The sequence below is a fragment of the Corythoichthys intestinalis genome, chromosome 11, assembly GCF_030265065.1.
Source record: "Corythoichthys intestinalis isolate RoL2023-P3 chromosome 11, ASM3026506v1, whole genome shotgun sequence".
NCBI classification, from domain to species: domain Eukaryota; kingdom Metazoa; phylum Chordata; class Actinopteri; order Syngnathiformes; family Syngnathidae; genus Corythoichthys; species Corythoichthys intestinalis.
This window is the reverse complement of record NC_080405.1, coordinates 20,112,548-20,132,945: the sequence shown is the minus strand read 5'-3', so window position 1 is coordinate 20,132,945 and position 20,398 is coordinate 20,112,548. Positions and strand designations below refer to the sequence as shown.

Sequence of the window (20,398 nt, the reverse complement as noted above, 5' to 3'; positions counted from 1 at the left end):
GGCATATGGTGGAAAAGGATAGATTGTTGAAACAGGAGAATGTCGTTGTCAGTCGCGTAAGGCAATGCACACAAGAAAAATGTGTCGATAAAAAAGCTAACTCTGGATCAGGTCGGCTCTTTTTTCCGTCTTTTTTAGCCCTCGACACTCAAGCCATCTCTTTAACTGAACATTTGTATGTTCTTCCACATCATTGCCAGTGAATTTGGCACCAGGGACATCATTTTCGGACAGAATTGGTAGGTTTAGCTCAGTAAACATCTCGTTCATGCTCTATTTTCACGCATTTACTATTAGGGACAAACGGGAGGTTGACCCGCCTAGCAACAATTGCTAACCTCATTAATGTTAATGAGAAAAAGTGACGTGTTGCTTGCGGTACGCCCCTGCGGTACGCCATTCATGTTTGCATGAATATATGGTACTCACTCCAGAACTTTAGAGGGCGACAATGCGTCTGATTCGCAGAGAAAAAAAAAATACCGGAAAAGGAGGGAGCGCAAAGGCAAGCTTTCGCGGTAAAATGAAAGTCTCCTTCGAATGTTGACCGAAAACGAATAGCGTCTGGGCCCAGAACACAATTGAAGGATTTATTCATAAGCATATTTCTTAAGGTCGGACCCCTGGTATGACGTCCGAGTCTGGAACTGCTAACCGCTAAAGTATTACCACAAAGAATTGCGTTCGGTGCTGTTTGAACTAACAATGTCTCCGACGGTAACCACAGAAAACTTGAAGTCTGAACTTGAAATGTTCTGCATATCTTGTGAAGATGACTCTGCATTAGAAAAAAGTAAGTAAGGTTTTAAACCTATGCTGTTATGTTGTTTGGTTATCTCCTTCGGCTGACAAATGACTTGTGCAGTTTACGCGTTCACCGTGTGTCTTGTGTCCCTCAGTGGTGGAACAATGTCTTTGTAACGCAATCAATGCAGACAAATGGGTTTTAGAATGGGTTGCATATAGTACCACAAAAAATGGACTGGCAATCTCTGTGGACACTCTGGAACAATTTGAACACGAGGTGCGTGCAACAACCAACATATTTCACTATTGATAAATCTGTAAACAATGTTTATTAAGTGGTACGTCATCATTAAGTTGATGTTGAACAGTTTTTCATTGTTTTGGCAGGTGTTAAATAAGAGGCATAAATCAAAGCATAGCTCCAAAACAGAAGAGCGACACAGACCCAGGGACATTCACACAATACAGGAAATGTATCCTTTTTTTTGAAGCTATACATCCCGCCATATTCTACCTTTTGGATTTACATGGCGAGAGGCCAATGCATCACAGACCTTAATTTATTTTGGCTTCAGAATAAAAGCAGAAGAAGAGGAAGATAATCTACTGGACTGCTATACTACTCCTTCAAAAGTTAGTTGTCACTTTTGTCTTTTGCAAGTAAAATTTTGCTCGTCAGTGATGCCAAAGTATCAGAATATTTTCCTGAAATGTGGCCCATTTTTTTGTTTGATAAATAGAACTGTTCAGTAGATGTGTCCATTTTGTATCCTTGCATGAGCTCACTGAGTTTGTGCACTTTTGTTTGTTTTTGTAGGGCTCCCAGAAACGAGTGCTGACCACACCAGAAAACCCTTACTCAAAGAGGAGCTCAGCCTTGTTGGCCAGTCCTGGCGTCCTGTTGTCTCCTGCCTGCTTTTCTCCCTGGTATTCTGCAATACATATTATTAATCCACATTGAAGAAGAATCCTCAGTGCCCGCGAGTTTTTTTTCCCTACTCCTCTTGTTTTCTCTACTGTTCTGAAACGCAATTTTGATTGTTGAAAGCACTGTGACATCTTTTAAATGTTACAAAAGACATTAATCATTTTATGTGTGTTTCACTTAATAATTATGCCTTGCATTGAGATGTCTGTCAACCTCTAAACTGTAGCCTACAGAAATTGTCCTTGTCTCTTCAGTCCAACTTCTTCACAGAAGTATAGTCAACGTGGCGGGAAAGGAGAGGTGGTGGTTTCGTTTGGGGCAGTGCAGGGTACACGTTGGGCTGGGAGGAAAGCTCCCAGTGCGGAGTTACAATTGGAGCTACTGGAAGGGCCTGAGGATTCCCTCCGCAGCAGTTACAAGTACATGTTCCAGAGACTGCGAGACATTCGCAATGGTGAGGGAAGGAAAATAGGTTTACCTGACAGTGTTATATTGTACGATGTATCTCAACTGAGTCAACCCCTTGTTGAAATGTATTTGAAAAAATATCCTTTGTCAATATGGTTTGTGTTATAACCAATGCCCTTTTGTAATATTGATATCAAAATTACTCGTTTTATTGGTTCATTTCAAACTACTGTAGATTCTTTTCATCTGCAAAAACTGTACGTGTCACTGAAGAATCTTAAAATTAACTTTCTAACACAGTGGTTCTTAACCTGGGTTCGATTGAACTCCAGTGGTTCGGTGAGTCAGTCTCAGGGGTTGGATAAGGTAAAGAAATGTAAAGCTTTTTTCGTATGCTGATTAAATCTAGGTAAAGTGGCTTTTTAGGCCAGGTTTTGGACTGGTTACCTCCCAGTTTACAGGCTTAATCCATTTCTTTTAATTGCTAGTCCTCGATCTGATGGGAGGAGGAACTGGTTTGTTCAGTGGAAGGTTGACTCTCACTTGGTATGAAGGAATACAACAGACCAATGGGCATTGTGGTCTCAAATTTTAATCTGTTTATAAAAACATGCTGTCAAACTGAGAAGAAGTTTGAACGCGAATTTCCAAAATTATAAAATTGCAATTGCCAGCTTGGATAAATCTGTTTTGAATTTGAAAAAAAAAATGCTGTAATATCTGATTTCAAAGGGTTCAGTGAATCCACAAAGTAAACTTGTGGGGTTCGGTACCTTTTTAGCAAGGTTAGGAATCACTGTTCTAACATGATAGTCACACTGATTTATTCTCAATTGCATTTTCCTTCAGTGTTGACAGACAAGATTGAGATGCTCGGAGAAGACCTTAGGTCTCACTACAACATTGAGGAGTTTTCCCCTGCTTCACTGCCAGCACAGGTACAGCATTGTAACAAACACTTAAAATCCTAGTTTTTTTATGTCATGACTTTTTCATATTTACTGTATATTAGCAACTAGAAAACATGCCTTAGATTTTTTATCACTCAATCCATCATTATATATTGTGCAGGTGTAAATGTGTCGCATCATCCATTGGTGTCTAATGTTGTATTTGTCCTTTTACTAGGACAGTGTGTCAGTTTTGGGCCAGGTGTGTTGTGACAGTAATGGCAAATTGAACGCGCAGTCTGTTTTGTTGGAAGCGGGACAAGAGCAAGGTGGTCAGCAAGTACGTGTGGACCTGTCAGAGCTCCAGCAGTACTCACTGTTTCCTGGCCAGGTTAGGTTTTTCAAACTACGGATTAGTAGTTTTGAATGAATTTAAAATGTATTGTCACCAAATAGTTGTGGTTATTGAAGAACATACACTGCACGGTGGTATCTCCTTTGCCTGTGCGCTGAGACTGTGTGCAACAGGTTATATGGGCCACCAAAACTAACTGAGTATGCCAAGGAACTGGTCTGGAGACTCAGCCAGCGTCCGACCGAGAGCTCTCACAAAAACAAAACAAAAAAAAAATCCCATATAGGATATCCACCCTATGCTTAGTGGAAATCCATCTTCACAAATGCGCCGCTAATTTCCAATCTGTTTCCATTCTCCAGGTGGTGGCAATGGAAGGGATGAACACAACCGGAGGGAAATTGATGGTTTCTAAACTCTACGAGGTTTGCTACAGTTTAAACCTTATAGGTCCTCTGCCAACAAAACCACTTTAGCCCCCACTGTTTTATGCTTAGTATAAACATGAGTCTGTGACCTGGTTTAAGTTTGACACGTAATTTGACAGACGCCTTTGACTCAAATTGGCTGACAAGCAACATTCTCATAAATACATTTACAGGTTTTAAATGACCATGGCTCAGCAGTCCTCTTGTATTTATGAGTACAACTGATTTTCTGATAGTGGGGATGGCTTGAGAAATAGAAGAGGGGAAAAAATGTCCATTCCAGGGGACTTCCTTGCTGCCAAGGGACCTGCTAAACGTACATGTGGATGAAGTTTTCGGTCTTTATTGCCAAAACGTACACGTGCGGCCGTGACACACATTGAATGGGAGCGAGCTGACGTGCTTCAACAAGTGACATTGTGATTTCATGTTACAAGGCAATTAGATTGCTAGGTATAGAAAAATGCTACAATGCATAACAATTGTCAGCCATTTCCCAAGGTGTCAAGTATACCACCAACCGGACCAAAGCCCATCACATTCAAATTAGAGGTTGAATTCGATCTAATCATAGGAATTAAATATCGAACCGTAATCAGAAATCCAACCATCTAAAATAATTGAAAACTGGTGTCTGGGGCTTTTGCAACCTAATATATCTTGCTTTAGCCTGATAAGAAGAATGTGGTGAAAGGGAACCTTAAAATGAAAGGTGATATCAAGTTCATTTTTACAGAGCTAATCTCACTTATCATGTTGATACTTTTGTATTTTCCAGGGTATCCCACTTCCCTTCTATTCATCAGAAGCTAAAATGGACTCAGATGAAGGTAAGGGAAGGATGCTCAAGATTCTTGATTGCTTCGTTGAAGATTAATGGACCTCAAACACTTGCAGTTTCACGATGGTCTGAATTTGTCTTTGGTGCAATTCTAGAGCCGGTCAACGTGCTAGTGGCTTGTGGGCCTTATACTCCATCTGACAGCCTGAACTTTGAACCTCTCCTGGACTTGATTCATGTCATTGGAAGGGATCGTCCTGATGTGTGCATACTGGTAAAGCCTCGGTCCTACATTTTCCAGCAAAATACTCAGTTTTCACATGTTTTCCTTCTTTTTTTGTTTTTTTTATTTATTTTTTTTTGCAGCTTGGTCCTTTTGTCGATTCTAAACATGAAGAAATTGCGGTAAGGTCACCATTTAATGTCTCTGCATCATCAAGCAAAATTAAAATATACACCTTCATATATTGCCCATGCTAAAAACAATCTATTCCCCCAACCAGAAATCCCAGGTGACTGAGCCGTTTGAAGCTATTTTTGCTAGATGCATTGAAAGCATCTTGGAAGGCACAAAATCGTAGGTTTAAACGTCCATCAACACTGAACATCATACATTTTTATAGTATCTTGCTCTTCATACAGGCCGTATAGTAGTGGTTGTGGTTACAGTGGATAATGGTTCACACTAGACATGTGCCGATTACCTGTTTCATGGTATACCGTGGTATGAAAACGTTACGGTTTCAAAACCGCAAACATTTTCAGTCATACCATCCCTACGGTATTAGCTATTTTTTATGTCCCAAAAATGAAGGGAGAAATCCCTCGCCTGCAGCTGCAAGGCTCAACCCTCTCCCACCGGGTGTTGCTCAGTGTCAGTGAGTCAGCTGTGCTACACGATAACCGGAGGAGGTGAAACTCCTGCGCTGTTTTCCCCATCGAAGAAAATGAAATCGTTGGTATGGGAATACTTCGGCTACAGAAAAGTTAGACAGCCGCGACTTAGCGGAGGAGGGCCAACCGACATGTAAAACATGTTTGCGAAGGGTGGCTGCCGAGGAGTCACTATCTCCAACATGATTGCACATTCATAGAAAAATAAAGGTTAGTAAACACTGTCTTGAAAGTTTCCCACCAGCTACGAGAGTTAACTTCAGTGTGTTTAGTGTGTCTAGCGGTGGTAAAACGTGTTTTCTTTTCCTCTCTGACAAATATCTGTTGAGAAAAGAGTGTGTATCATGTAAACGTGATACGAGTCAAACACACGTGCTTTTTATGGAAAATACTGTATAAGCCCAACTATAAGACGGCCCTGATTATAAGACGACCCCCTCTTTTTCAAGACTCAAGTTTGAAAAAAAGACTTTTTGAACACCAAATGAATTTTTATATGGAAAATAATTGCAGTACATCTGAAACAAATTATTATGACACTATATTTGATAAGGGTGTAACGGTACATGTATTTGTATTGAACCGTTTCGGTTCGGGGTCCTCGGTTCGGAACAGAGGCGTACCGAACGAGTTTCTAATGTAATGTAACCCTTACTTTTCGAGGCTGTGAGTCGATCGGGTTACAGTTTCTTTGTGTAGATTATATTTACTCCGTCTTCTCTACTGTAATGAGGACCAACACGGTAGGACTGTTAAGAAACGTCAACTGCGCGACAACATGGCCGCCGCGAGAACGCAGTGAAACGCGGGCGTTAAAGTCAATCAGCCAATGCACACCAGTCGCAGTGCGGCCGCGTGTTAGACGCGTCCCAAAAGCGGCTCAACACGACGCACGAGAACGGCAGAGTTGATTATTTGACGCAAGACGCGGCCCTCCTGCATCAATACTACTACCGGTAGCTAGGATCGGGCCGGAAGTCACTTGTGTAAAAATACGGTGGATCCGGTCGAGTTTCAAACTAATATGCAATCGTAACCTACTTTTTGGGTCCATCAGATCTCTTGAGTGGTAGATCGCGGCACAGTTGACTTGTCTTTGTTGATTTACTGCTGTCTTCTCTGCTATAATATTAACCAACACGGCCCCGTGTTCAATACAAAATCCTCCTACCACAACAAAACAAGTAGGAACTAATATTCACATAGGAACTAAAGTTATACAACATAAAATATACAATATAAATGAATACTACATCTCCTTTGTAAAATATAAACACATAATAAAATGAATAATATCCCATTTAAATGAAATAAATTGAAATAGGCTAAAACACCTGTAATTAAATAATAAAAATAATACACCCTGCTTACGCAATTAATTGTATTAATTTCTGTGTGGAACTTTAACTTGAGAAAATCCACCAATAAAGCTTTTGAAAACCGTTCAGAAGGAAAAAAAAAATGTTTCATTGAGGCATTGCATTTGTAAAATACATGTTAAAATCTTGGTCATTGGGATTGCTTTTCTCTTTAGCACAGGAATTCTTTTTTCTTCTTTCTTTCAGAAAAGTCTGAAAGGCAAATTGTTGTTGGATTATCTTTAAATACCTGCTACTTTTTGAGCAGAATTCAAGCTTCGTATAGGCTAATGTTCCTATTGTTGAAAGCACAAAAGTGTGTAATAAACAACTAGCACATTTATATTTTGCATTTTGTTTTCTTACTGTACCGAAAATGAACCGAACCGTGACCTCAAAACCGAGGTACGTACCGAACCGAGATTTTTGTGTACCGTTACACTCCTAATATTTGAGAGAAAAAGCATGTTATTTTGCCTCATTCAAATCTTAATATCTGAATATTTAAATACGTAAACTGAAGTGCAATCACATTCGTAAATGAATGGCTTCTGGTTTTTGATATGTAAATAAACCAATCTACTGTGATAAAACAACAAAATTGCAATAACTGCATTAACCATCAAAGTGAAGTCTAACTATAACTAGTCTTGAAACAAATCTGAATAAGGAAAAACATTGCAATAAAATAATGCAAACTGGTTAAACTTGAGAGTAGCTAAGATCTGTCATGACAGAACATCGCTTCAATGATATCTGGCGCCATCTAGCGTCGTGAATGGGTATAACGTCTAGACCGCGAATATAAGACGACCCCCACTTTTTCACTCTTATTTCAATGCAAAAAACACAGTCTTATATTCGGGCCAATACGGTAATTCAATTATTTTTGTTGTGATGGTGGTAATGTTGAGCTGTGGCTGTGGGTTTAGGCCCACCTAGAGGACTGCATTTATTTTAACATTATACTAATGTTCCAGGTTTCTAATGTTTTGAAAAATAAAAATCCTGTTCAATAGAATTTTTTTTTAAACCAGTATATCTCAAAGTAACACACTTTAGAGCTGTAATTGCAATACCGAGAAACTGATATTTTAGCTTACTCCAGTAACATACCAGAAACGTCAACGGCGCGTCAACGGTCCCGCCAGGATAACTCAGTGAAACGCGGCCGTTAAAGTCAATCAGGCAATGCACACCAGTCGCAGTGTGGCCGCGTGTTGGATGCGTCCCAGAAGCACTCAACGCGTCGCACGCGAAAAGAACAGAGTTTGTTATGTGACGCGAGACGCGGCCCCCCTGCGTCAATAATACTAGGTAGGATCGGCCAGACAGGAAGTCACTTGTGTAAAAATACAGTGGATCCGGTCAATTTTCAAAGTAATATGCAATCGTAACTTACTTCTTGAGTCCATCAGATCTCTTGAGGCTGTGGGTATATGGGGTCACAGTTTACTTGTTTGTGGTTTACTGCTGTCTTCTCTGCTATAACAATAACCAACACGGCAGGACAGTATCAACTCTGCTTTTAATCTCGGCGCATCAGTACCCCCGTGTTCAATACAAAACCCTCCTACCACAACAAAACAAGTAGGAACTAATAGTCACATAGGAACTAAAATTATACGACATAAAATATAGAATATAAATGAATTCTACATCACATTTGCAAAACATAAATACATAATAAAATAAATAATAGCCCATATAAATGAAATAAATTGAAATGAGCTAAAACACCTCTAGTTAAATAATAAGAATAATACACAAATCCTGCTACACAATTTTATCGATTAATTTCTGCTTGGTGCTTTAACTTGAGAAAAACCATCAATAAAGTTTTAGAAAAATGGTTATAAGAAAAAAATTGATTGAGGAAATTAATTTGTAAAATACATGTTAAAATCTTTGTCATTGGGATTGCTTTTCTCTTTAGCACATGACTTCTTTTTTCTTCTTTCTTCCTGAAACAAACCTGACCAATACGCGCGGTCTGAAAGGCAAATTGTTGTTGTTTTATAATCTTTAAATACCCGCTACTCTTGTGTGATCTTGCAATTCTCGCGTGAACCGATCGAGCCGTTCCACAGACGTGCTGCTCGTGAAATGCGTCCAATGGAAATTGACGCCGAGCGTCACTGGTGCGTTATAGCGGCGGAATCGTTGACGCGACGTTGACGTTTCTGGTGTGTTACCGGGGTTAAGGTTATCATACTGTCAGAATCTCATACTGGTACATCCCTTACTTTACACACCTGCCTAATGGGTCAGAGTTCAAATATTTACTATGAAAACGTCCTATGTGGGGTTGGCATGTCTGGTTTGTGTGGGTTAGGTCATACGTAAAACTCGTATCAAAAAGTATTTTAAATATTCTTCTGACCATTGGGTGCACTTTAAATTCTTTTATTTTCTGCAAAAATGTCAGGCATTTTATAATCCAGTGTGTTTTATATATGAATTCTGGTTGTGCTTAATGACCTCAAATTTATTTTGTTGGAGCATAACTGTATTATACAAGTGCTCAAGACACGTGCGTCATTCATCAAGCCCATAACTAAAACAAATAATAAATGAATTCATAAATGAAAAACTAATTACAATGGGAAAAACAAATGAAAATGCAGTACATTGGCTCATTAATGTGCCTTAAAATCAGGTGCGCAAATAGCAGCAAAGCGCACAGAATAAACCTTTAAATAGTAAAAGTAAAGAAGTACGAATCTGATTCCAAAAAAGTTGGGAATAAAAGTGTAAATAAAACTGAATGTGTTCACGTGGAAATGACTCATTTAAGTGTTGTATTCAGAATAGAGCATAGATAGCAGGTTGAAAGTTAAATTGAGAAAATATATCGTTTTAAGGGAAGATAAGTTTATTTTAAATTTCTTTGAACAAACTCAAAAACGTTGGGACAGGTAGCAATAGGCTGAATGTGTCAAATTGAGATTTCTTGACACCATGAAATTTTGAATCGGGATATTTTTACCTTAAAATGTTATATTTTCTTAGTTTAAATGTTTGCTCTGTCATCAATGTTCTATTTGGAATATTGAAATCTGGCACTTCCACATCATTGCATTCTCAATTTGCGGTGTCCAAACATTTTTGGAATCTGGTTTGTGTTCAAAACTACTGCATACTGTTATTTCACATTCATTTTTTGAACAGCTTTCTCACTTTATTTTTATTTTATTTATTTTTTATTGTTTTGTTTTCAGCGTAGGCTGTCGCCTAGTGTTTGTTCCGTCCCAGAGAGACATCCACCATCATTACATATATCCACAGCCACCTTTCACACTGCCAAGCCTCTGCAAGAACCCAGTAAGACGGACACACACACATTTTGTAAAAAAAAATATCATTCATAGACGAAGCTAAAATTATTTTTAATCACTGCAGCGAGTGACTTTGGTTCCTGACCCCTGCACTGTGCTGATTAACGGTGTGACGTTTGGCATAACCTCCACTGATATCCTTCTACACTTGGGGGCGGAGGAGATCAGCAGGTGAGGGGGCAGTTTCCTCAATTTTAGATAAGCAAGAACACTTGGCAATCACTGGACTGTGATTCCCAGCTATATTGTGCTTCAAACTTCGCGCCCTCAGTCTATTACATTTTTTTCAATGAATTGAAAAAATATAAACAGAATTTTATTTTAAAATGTTAAGATAAATGCATGTATATGTGTACAGAGTATTGTTTTCTTTGATATATATATATCTCATATCCAGAGGTTGCGCTAGACTTTTTCGTTGTCTGTCATTTTGACTGACAGGGTCATAAAAATCCGGTCATAATCTATTTTTACCCGTCACTTAAATTTTTAAAATGATAATAATGACATATTCAATAGCAGTGTTGGTCAAAAGCGGTGCGTTACTTACTCAACTCTGAATAAATTGAAGAAACTACCAGCTATGTTGTGTCTACTCTCTGCTCTGTTGATTTGTCATCCAAGACTCTGGGTGCGTTCAGGTTTGAGAATAGCGCACGTACTTCTGACTCCAAGCTGTTTGTCCCTGCTCATTCAATTAGGCTACGTTCATACTACAGGTCTTAATGCACAAATCCGATTTTTTTGTCATATCCGTTTTTTTGGCGTGCCCGTTCAGACTGCTTTTGTCCATTGAGACCATTCAAGTATTACGCATGCGCTCTAATTCGCAGTCCGACACGCGCCGGTGCGCAGAAGCATAAAAAAAAATGACAAGTCATCCGTCATTCCAGGGATATCATATTTTGCTTTTCAAAAGGAGGAGACAAATAACAGACATAAATAATCCCCGTTTAGGCTTATATTCACAGTTTATATGGATCGATAGCATGCACGCACTGTCCGTGCATGTCAGACTCACATAAGGGCAGTTTGCCCTGACTCTCTAAGACGGGCTGCAGCCAGACCCCTCTCCCGACTCTCGGTCGTGTAGGAAATGTTGAAATACAGCTCACATAGAGCAGAGAGAAAACCGATCATTCTCATGCTTATCCTCAACCCATTTTTATTTTTTTATGACTGTTGTCAAGCCCGGCCCTTCCCCAAAAGCCGTGTTCACTGCAAGCTAGGTGCTAATAACGCACAGCTAAAATCGGATTTGGGACACTGGACGGTACAGACCGCCGCGACAGTCTGGAAAAATGTGGCCGAGATCGGATTTGAACCACATACAAAAATGACCCAGATCGGATTTGAAATGGTCCACTTCTATGCGACTTTTCCCGTTCAGACCGTCAAGTTAATGCCTGACTCGAGTCGGAAAAACACGAAAAAATTGGATTCGTGCATTAAGACCTGTAGAACGTAGCCTTAGACAATGCTCTCCAAAGCTTCCTAACGTTTCCGTGTTTGCTACACCTGAATGCTAATTCGGACGTTTTTCGAGTAAGGCCAACGACGTCATGCATCAAGAGAGACAATAGCTAATTAATATGCTCACTCGCCACCCTGTGGTCTGGGGTGTGAATTGCAACCTGTCAAAATGACGGATGGACTTCAGTTTTTTCCGTCACCGTTTTAAAAAACCGGTCAACGACGGAAAATATTCGGTTAACGCGACCCCTGCTCATATCATAATTAAAACATTTGTTTGTAGTGTTTAAAAACATTTATTACAATGAACATATACATACGTATAAGGGGTTTTGTTGTTGTTGTTTTAAATTATACAAATAAGCTCCGCCTCTACTTCGTAGATTTTCTAGGGGAGGGAGCGGTACCTATTAACCGCGAAAAATGAGGGCTGACTGTGTTCCTCATATACAATATGTATGGCGTGACTCACCTTATACAAATCAGTGTTGTACAGGTGCTGACCAGTAAATTAGAATTACATCAAAAAGTTGAATTATTTCAGGAATTGCGTTAAAAAATTCATGCATTACCCCCAGACCGATAAATTTCAAGTGTTCATTTTAGTTTTCATTATTATAACTGACAGTTAATGAAAACACAAAAATCAGTAACTCAGAAAATTAGAATATTTTGAAATGGTTCTGTAGAAGATGACTGGTGCCACACTAATACTGTATGCTGACTAACTCAAACACCTGTAAAGGCCTTTAAATGGTCTCTCTGGGTGTATTCACACCTTTCATGTTTGACCAGACCAAAAAAGTTTGTGATGCGCACCTGATGTTCTAATTTACTGGCCTGCACCTGTATGATACATTATTAAAGCTCGAACTATTTTTGGAGCTGATAGTCATTTGCAGTTTAAAAAAAAGAAAATAAAAAAGAGTAATACAAACACTGAACTTCATTTAAAAGCCTAAAGCATGTTTATTAGGCCTGCAACTAACGATTATTTTCTCTATTGATTAATCAGACGATTGATTAAACGATTCATTGGATAAATGTCACCTATTTCTTATCTTCTCAATTTGCCTTGAAGTTGTTTTAGGCATGTTGTAAGTAACAATGAAGACAAAATAAATGACAAGTATTTCCTTCAAAACTATTTTATTACAGCTTCCTTACTTAACGGTAATCTACAACTGTATCGATTATCAAATTTGTTGCTAGCTAATTTGTTAGTCGATTTTAATCCATTAGTATTTGTAGCCTTATTAAGAAGCTAGTTTAGACAGTAAGATGTCAGAAAATTGGCAAAAATGAATTGTTTTCCAAAGTAAAAGCAAATTTTTGTTCGTCTCCTACTTTGACTTAACAAAAATGTAATGAAGAAATCAGATATTTACAACTGAAGTTACAATTTACACAAGTTTAAGGTGAAGAAGGTCCTAAACGATTAATTGGTTATCAAAATAGCTGTCGATTAATTTGCTAATCGATTAGTTGTCGTTTCATCGATTAATTGTTGCACCTCTCATTTTTTTTAATCACACAAAAAATAATTGCTCCAGAAGTGCCTGAATTTCCTAGACTCAGAAACATCTCTTATAAAGATGAATAAAAGAGTAAATGAATAGCTCTCTCAAATATTTCCACAGACAAGAAAGATGACCTCGTCTAAGTATCCTTAAGCAAGATACTAAACCCCATGTTGCTCCTGGTGCTGCGTCACCAGTAGGTAGGGCCTTAAAAAGGTGGAAAGGCGCAACACATGTGTAACTCCATTTACCATTTCACCAATCAGAGGACTGGGTGAATACAGGAGACTGCAGGCAGCAGAGAGAGGCACGGCTGCATCTGAGCTGATATAAATTTTTAAAAAGGCAGATATACGTCAAATTTCCAAATAACAGCGCCGATACTCGGCTCGGCGGATAATCGGTCTATCTCTACACTTTTATAACGCTAATGCCTGCCTTTAAAATGATACATTATGAGGATAGAATGATATTGGATTGAGCAAAAATACCTGATTCCAGGTTTTATGTACCGATGTCCTCTGTAGTAGCTTTTGCTCTCATTAAATGGTTGCGTTCTTTGTTGCAGTGGCACTGGCTCAGACAGATTTTCTCGCCTTCTGAAGCACATACTGACACAGAGAAGGTAGGGGGGGGAAATATCACCCATGCTATTGATTGACCTCGCTATGGTCTGTATGCTAGATATAGTATGCATGTTTCCCGTCAGCTACTATCCACTGTACCCACCCGTTGAGGATGTGAACATGGACTATGAGAAGTTCCAGAGCTTTGGTCAGATGCCACTCACACCAGACATTCTCATCATTCCATCTGAGCTACGCTACTTAGTCAAGGTACAGAACAAGCAAATCTGAGTCATTTTATTTTTCCCGTAAACTATGTTAATAGACAAAATCTCCGCAGGATATAATTGGCTGTGTATGTGTTAATCCCGGACGCCTGACCAAAGGCCAGGTGGGTGGCACTTACGGACGGCTACTCATTCAGCGTGCCGCCTCAGTAGACGAAGACGAGAAAAGCATCCACCATTGTTTGGCAGCTCAGGTGGTAAAGATTTAACCAAAAGAAGGACTAATACAAATGTACTTAATGGAGACCAATTTTGAACCAACCGGCTCTTGATATCGCAGTCTTGTGGCCCACTAAGTATATTGCATCAACTAGTTCATTTTTTTAAATAATTGCGTTCGAATTGTTATATTTACAAATCATTTGGTTACATCCACAAAATCTATGATGACTCTACCCAGAAATCAGTAATAAATACACAGGCCTGAGAAGGGGAGGCAAGGTGCTTAGAACTTGTATACTGTAATTGTCATAGAATAGCTTGACAAGAATCAAACTATGACACATATTTCAAAACGGGGTGTTAGTTGGCATCCACGTTTTTTAATGGTACTTATTTGATTTATTACATAAGTACTAACACCCCCTCCCCATGAGAAACCCATTGTCCAATCAGCATGTTCATTAGGTGAAAGAAGTTCACCTATCCACTTTAAGTTCCAAATGCAACATGGTTCCCAATGAACATAAGAATTCCAGATCTCTGACAAAAAAAATAACAATTCTGTGTAAATATAAACATATCCTATAGCAACAACAAAATATAATAGCACATACATAGTATGTGTGCTCCCTGTAGTATGAGATGGGTGGAATACAAAAACATATATGTAATCGTATCTAATGGTAATTAATCATAAAAATGGTCATCAGAGTCACTTTGCTGATCCAGTTGTGGTCCCGCTTGGAATATTGCCATGTTGCTTATAACTGGAAAATAAACAAAACCTGAATAAACATCCACAAAGTCCCATAAGTTTGAATTTTTGTTCATCTTTTTGACAATACCTTTGGTGGCGGTGGTATTTTTGGGTTTCACTACTATTTTGAAATCCTTGTTCCTACAAATGAAAAATGGAGGTAGATAATTTAACTGAATAGATTTCTACTCTTTATTCTACTTTACTTACTCGCTTATCTTTTTATGAGTTTGAGGAGCAAGGAGACTCTCAACGTCGTCATCATCAAGTTCACTTGAGTCTTCATCAGATTTCCCTGTACTGCTTCCCACCTCGCTGTCATTGTCGTTAAAACCCTCTTGTGGACTAAAGTGCACCCTGGATGGGAAAGCACATCTGTGCTGTTGTCTTCCATCATTTTATTGAGAAACCAAATCAATTTAGCTTCTTACTTGTTCTGCGGATGTGAGAAAATAATGTCATCTGAATCTCTCTCCTCGGCTTTCTCCTCACTTGATTGCTCCTCTTCTTCCAACTCCTCTTCGGCATTATCCTCACTGACGTCCTCATCCTGCAACCAACACAAATCTTTTTTTTTTTCCTTCTCGTTCACCTTGTCAGGTTGGCAGTTATCTCCTACTTGATCTTTATCAAACTGGTGCTCCCTGTCATCCCCTGGTGACTTATCTTCTGCCCCATTGTCCTCCAGGTTGCGCTCATCTTCATCACTATTGTCATCTGTCTCTTCATCCTGTTGTAGTTCTTCGTTGTCTTTGACTTCTGGAGTCGTGCTGCTTCTACTGCTAGACTCTGATTGGGAAGGTGAATCGTCACCGCTGCTGCTCTCGGACTGGTTTAAAGGACTTCGACTAACTTCATGTTCATTTTGGGACTTGCTCATAGAATAGCTCTTTGGGCTATCTCTTTTTCCTCTTCCATTCTTTGTGGTCAGTGGGGATCCACCAATATTTCCCCCAATGTTCACCCTCGTGGAGTTGCTGCCTTTATATGACGACTCAATGCTTTTAGATGTCTGACCCGCTGATGATGAAGTCCTTAATGATCTGATTTGAAAAAGGGGAAAGTGACATTCAAGTGCACGTCATATTGTGAGTGGTCTTTTTGGCTTCACTGATGATTTACATCGATATCCTACTTACCAACTTTCAGATAACTATGTCAAGTTTTAATCAAAAGCAATACAGAAGTCTGCATTAACATATAGGCTATGAATGACACATTAAAGTTTAAAAGTGATCACAGCAGGTTTTAATGTAAAACTGGCGGAATGAAGCCATACAAAGAACCTCTGACTTAACCGCATAATGTGTTCTTTAGTTTCAGTTTAGAATGATGAGAGGGATGATTGATTGTTCTACGTATGGTGTCTTACAGTACAGTAAACTACGATTATAAGGTTAAGTAACACCTCTTGCAGTGTTAATAAAAAGTGAAAGTTTGTCTTTTGGAAGGCAGGGGTTTATACAGCTCCTGTGTTGGAGCTAATGAAGTGACATCACATGACAGTATTTGACTCGAGTTGATTCGGCTGCATCATATCGATCGTAACTCATGGAAGTGATCACCAAAATCCATCACTAAAATTCAAGGAAACGAGTACTAAACATTTATTTAAAAAATAAGATTTTGTAAGTGTATAAGAATGAGAAAGTCTTACTCCTCAGAGCTGCTTCTGTCACCCTCTTTGGTGGTCCTTTTCTTCTTCCTACTCATCACCTGTCTGGAGTCTTTGCTGGTGCTGGTGTCACCGTTTTCACCGGACTTGCAGGGCAAACGGACTAACAGAATGACAAACAATGTATATAAACGCCAGGCATGATTATTATTAACAGCAATGCTTTACTATTTGCACCTGGTTTAAAATCCAACTCCTGGGATAAATGCCTGCATTTGCTCCTAAAGCTAATGCTTGTCACTGCATCTTCAGCATCAGACACCATTGAGGACCGGGGGGTGTCCACCTGATTGGGAGGCCAGTCAGGTGAATTATGTCTCTGCCAATATTGTGGCTTCGGAGACGTGGCTATAAGGGGCTGGAGCTGGAAGGTCTGAGTACATGGAAGTAAAGTTGGAGAGAATGCAGAGGCTGTCATTGTCTGCGCAGAAAGGGATTGAGAAGGTACAGAGTGCATATAGGCCGGAGAACCGCCTTGGCCATTGCACAGTTGTGTAGAACCATTTCTCTGTGCTTGACTGCTACAACCTATGCATAGACACGGTGTATAATGTTAATGACAGGAATACTCATACACAGTAAAAACAATGCATCCATTAATCTTCTATAACGCTTACCACTTGAATATAAATGTTTCCCAATGGATTTAGACACTTGCTCTTCTTTTTTGAGACACATCTTTAAACACTGTTCCATCCTCTGTAAGAAAAACATACTGTGCTCTTACGACAATAATAGAATATATCACATAATAAACAGCAACATCTGGTAAGTGTAAAAATTCCTGGTATAGAATAAATGCATAGGGTGCAATGGGAAGGTTGTGCTCAATGCTGTGACAGTTTTAACTATGAGCAGGTGGTATTCTCATTTATATGTAGTTTTCTCCAATTAATATACTGCAATTGTACGGTATTTGCAGTTAAGGCAGTCATGTCTATGAGCAGATTGACAATCACAGTCAGACACAGTTGATCGTGGCCCCTGATTCAGTTGATACCTTTTCGTGGTGAACTTGTGTTTTCTCTTTGTGTTCTTGCTGCCTGTGGGAAGCGCTCTCCTCCAGGAACAGGTCATACTCCATCTACACAGGTCAAACTGTTCATCAAGTTTTTGCATTAAAAAGTATAAATGACTGAAAACAGAGAGACCTCTTTAATGTTTAAATGGCCGTCTCTGTACCCGAATAGTCTTCATAGAAGCGGTGGCGGCTATCATCTCTCTCAGTGTGTCTTGAGCTTTGTCAAACTGCTGCAGCAGCTCTCGGTTAAACTGTCGTGCTGCGTACTCTCGGTCTTTCAGCTCTAGCCAGCGTTTTCGCAAATGTATTGTTTGACTGAAGAGAACACAAAGGCAGTCAAATGAGCAAGGAAATAATTCATTTCCCTACAATGAGCAAGAAAATAACTTACAGTGATCCCTCACTAATCGCTGTTAATGGGGACCAGAACCAACCACGTAAAGTGAAAAATCGTGAAGGAGTGTCTATCCCCCCCCACCCTATTTATAACATTTTGTCTGTATAGATATCAATATGTATACAAAACCCTACAAATGCATGTTTTCACTATCAGATCAAACGATAATTTGAAATGTGATTATAATATAAATAACGTACATAAAAATGTAAAATATACAGTAAGTATGTACTGTATTCCTTCAATTTCATGTTACATTTGTACGTGTACATACATACGTAAATGTAAAGTGTACATAAATGTTTCTAGAACGCTTTCATTCTTATGATTCTTATAACAAGATTTAAAAATCCACGATGCACTGAGGGCAAGTAAGTTGAGCCGCGAAATACGAAAGATCACTGTATTTCCCTACAGTCATATGCAGAGGTTGCGCTACACTTTTTCGTTGTCTGTCATTTTGACTGACAGAGTCATAAAAATCCGGTCATAATCTATTTTTACCCGTCACTTAAATTTTTAAAATGACTATATCTTGATGCAGTCACTATATGTATATACACAATAATACAATAATACTTTATAATATAAAGTAACTAACATTAGTGCAGTCATGGATTACAGTAAGCAGGCCAGTGCTGTGTTTCCCTATATATTTTTATTATGTATATACAGGATATATATATATATATATATATACACCCCCCCAAGTGGGACCATGATCCTAATACATTTAATAATAATAAAATATTATATAATTCTATTATATATATACTGTATATATATTTTTAATTTATTATTATTATTAAATAAAAATGCACGTTGATAGTTGATACGACGCACATAAAGGCAACTTCTTTTTTAAAAAAATCGTTAGAAAGTTGTATGGACTTACAATCCGCTAGCTTGTTGTTTCCTGTTGTCTTCGGAAATACACCTGGGTGACGGCGCGTCAAGTGTTCGTTCATAGCCGACGTGCTCCCGTGGTATGCGAGCTTAGCTTAGCAAAAAGAGTAGACACAGTGGCGGCACCTTCCATATTTTCCTTGAAATAATTTCAGGCTCTGGCTAGTCTGGTCCGCTTTTTTGGCTTTATGCCGCTTTCACCGTGTTACCAATTCTGCCCTTCCTGGTAATTGGCGGTGTTTTCAACTGCTCGCTGCAGTGAGGAGTGAACCGGCGATTCACTTGATTCCACTGCATTAGTCCCTCTTTTTTCACCACTTTTATCAACACCATCGGCGTTTTAGGGCTTTTTGAAGGAACTTCGGACACTCATTTGCCTTGACATTTTTCCGAGTAAGGCCAACGACGTCACGCATCAAGAGAGACAATAGCCAATTAATATGCTCACTCGCCACCCTGTGGTCTGGGGTGTGAATTGCAACCTGTCAAAATGACGGATGGACTTAAGTTTTTTCCGTCACCGTTTTAAAAAAACGGTCAACGAAGGAAAATATTCGGTTAACGCGACCCCTGGTCATATGTAACAATCATGAAAATAAAATTCGGATACTTACAGCATTTGAAGCCCCACAGATGAGTCGTTGTCACATTTCAAAGCATTTGCCTTATGGAGACTGAATAGTGGAAACAATGACACAGGACACACCATTTTAGAACTAATACGACTGTGTTTTTAAAACAAACAAGGATCTTACCTTGCTTTTTGGGTATTTCTTCTCAGATTTCTATAAATGTTAAAGGTGATTACATTTGGATTCCTAAGTGACAGTAAATTGTCAGATGTAGCCATGAGAGCAGATTTGCAAAGGCCACTGAGATTAAGGTCACTTCACGGGTGGGAGGGAGCAGAGGCAGGAAATCCTCTTTGACTCCAGCAGATTTGCATATTTAGACACATCACCTTGTAGTGTATATATATATATGTATATATATATATATGTATATATATGTATATATATATATATATATGTATGTATATATATGTATATATATATATATATATATATATATATATGTATAGTGTGTGTGTGTGTGTGTGTGTGCATATTTAGACACATCACTTTGTGGTATATTTAGGTTTTTTAAACCTTTTATCAGGATTGTAAGACTTGAAAATGCCAGAAGTAAACTGCCATATTCTGATTGATATGTGGTTGACTGGAGGAAATATTGTTATTTAATGTGTAAATTGAAACTTTGACCTGATTGGCCATTAACGAGTGCATGTGTTGCTGGGCTGAGGTCTCGAGTGAGTGTGTAGGAAACATCAAGTGGGCAGGTACTTGCATAATAAGGAGCATTGTGACATCACACAGTCATTGATTTCATAGCTGCTCATTTGCAAAATGATTATTTGGAAACCTCTGGGTTTGGAATTGACTCCAAGTGTCTTAAGACCCTGCAGTAGCGTAGATTGCTACAGGCAGCTGGTTTAAAAAAATTCTCC

At 38.9% G+C, this 20,398-nt stretch overlaps 2 protein-coding genes across 6 annotated transcripts; one reads left to right on the top strand and one right to left on the bottom strand.

Annotated features, from left to right (window-relative positions):
* Positions 1 to 435: 435 nt before the first annotated feature.
* On the top strand, positions 436 to 14,960 carry pola2 (polymerase (DNA directed), alpha 2). Of its 2 annotated transcripts, none has more exons than XM_057851066.1 (18): positions 436 to 793; positions 900 to 1,024; positions 1,135 to 1,220; positions 1,317 to 1,380; positions 1,565 to 1,674; positions 1,930 to 2,129; positions 2,933 to 3,021; positions 3,212 to 3,364; positions 3,691 to 3,753; positions 4,535 to 4,586; positions 4,693 to 4,811; positions 4,904 to 4,942; positions 5,041 to 5,114; positions 10,011 to 10,113; positions 10,192 to 10,298; positions 13,689 to 13,745; positions 13,830 to 13,956; positions 14,027 to 14,960. In XM_057851066.1, the coding sequence occupies exons 1-18, from the start codon at positions 706 to 708 to the stop codon at positions 14,180 to 14,182; spliced, it is 1,812 nt and encodes a 603-aa protein (XP_057707049.1). In that variant the 5' UTR covers positions 436 to 705; the 3' UTR covers positions 14,183 to 14,960. The 2 variants fall into 2 exon arrangements, with proteins under 2 accessions (XP_057707049.1, XP_057707050.1); XM_057851067.1 differs by having other exon boundaries at positions 440 to 793; positions 1,323 to 1,380; positions 14,027 to 14,959.
* Positions 12,584 to 19,837, bottom strand: LOC130924463 (protein starmaker-like). 4 transcript variants are annotated; one of them, XM_057851062.1, is made up of 12 exons: positions 19,647 to 19,837; positions 19,506 to 19,565; positions 17,750 to 17,903; positions 17,568 to 17,651; positions 17,185 to 17,266; positions 16,745 to 17,095; positions 16,550 to 16,670; positions 15,512 to 15,935; positions 15,324 to 15,442; positions 15,103 to 15,249; positions 14,981 to 15,033; positions 12,584 to 14,902 (listed from the first exon to the last, which is right to left on the bottom strand). In XM_057851062.1, the coding sequence occupies exons 1-12, from the start codon at positions 19,739 to 19,741 to the stop codon at positions 14,823 to 14,825; spliced, it is 1,770 nt and encodes a 589-aa protein (XP_057707045.1). In that variant the 5' UTR covers positions 19,742 to 19,837; the 3' UTR covers positions 12,584 to 14,822. The 4 variants fall into 4 exon arrangements, with proteins under 4 accessions (XP_057707045.1, XP_057707044.1, XP_057707047.1 ...); XM_057851061.1 differs by having other exon boundaries at positions 15,324 to 15,935; XM_057851064.1 differs by lacking the exons at positions 19,506 to 19,565; positions 19,647 to 19,837 and having other exon boundaries at positions 15,324 to 15,935; positions 17,568 to 17,665; positions 17,750 to 17,882.
* Positions 19,838 to 20,398: the final 561 nt, after the last annotated feature.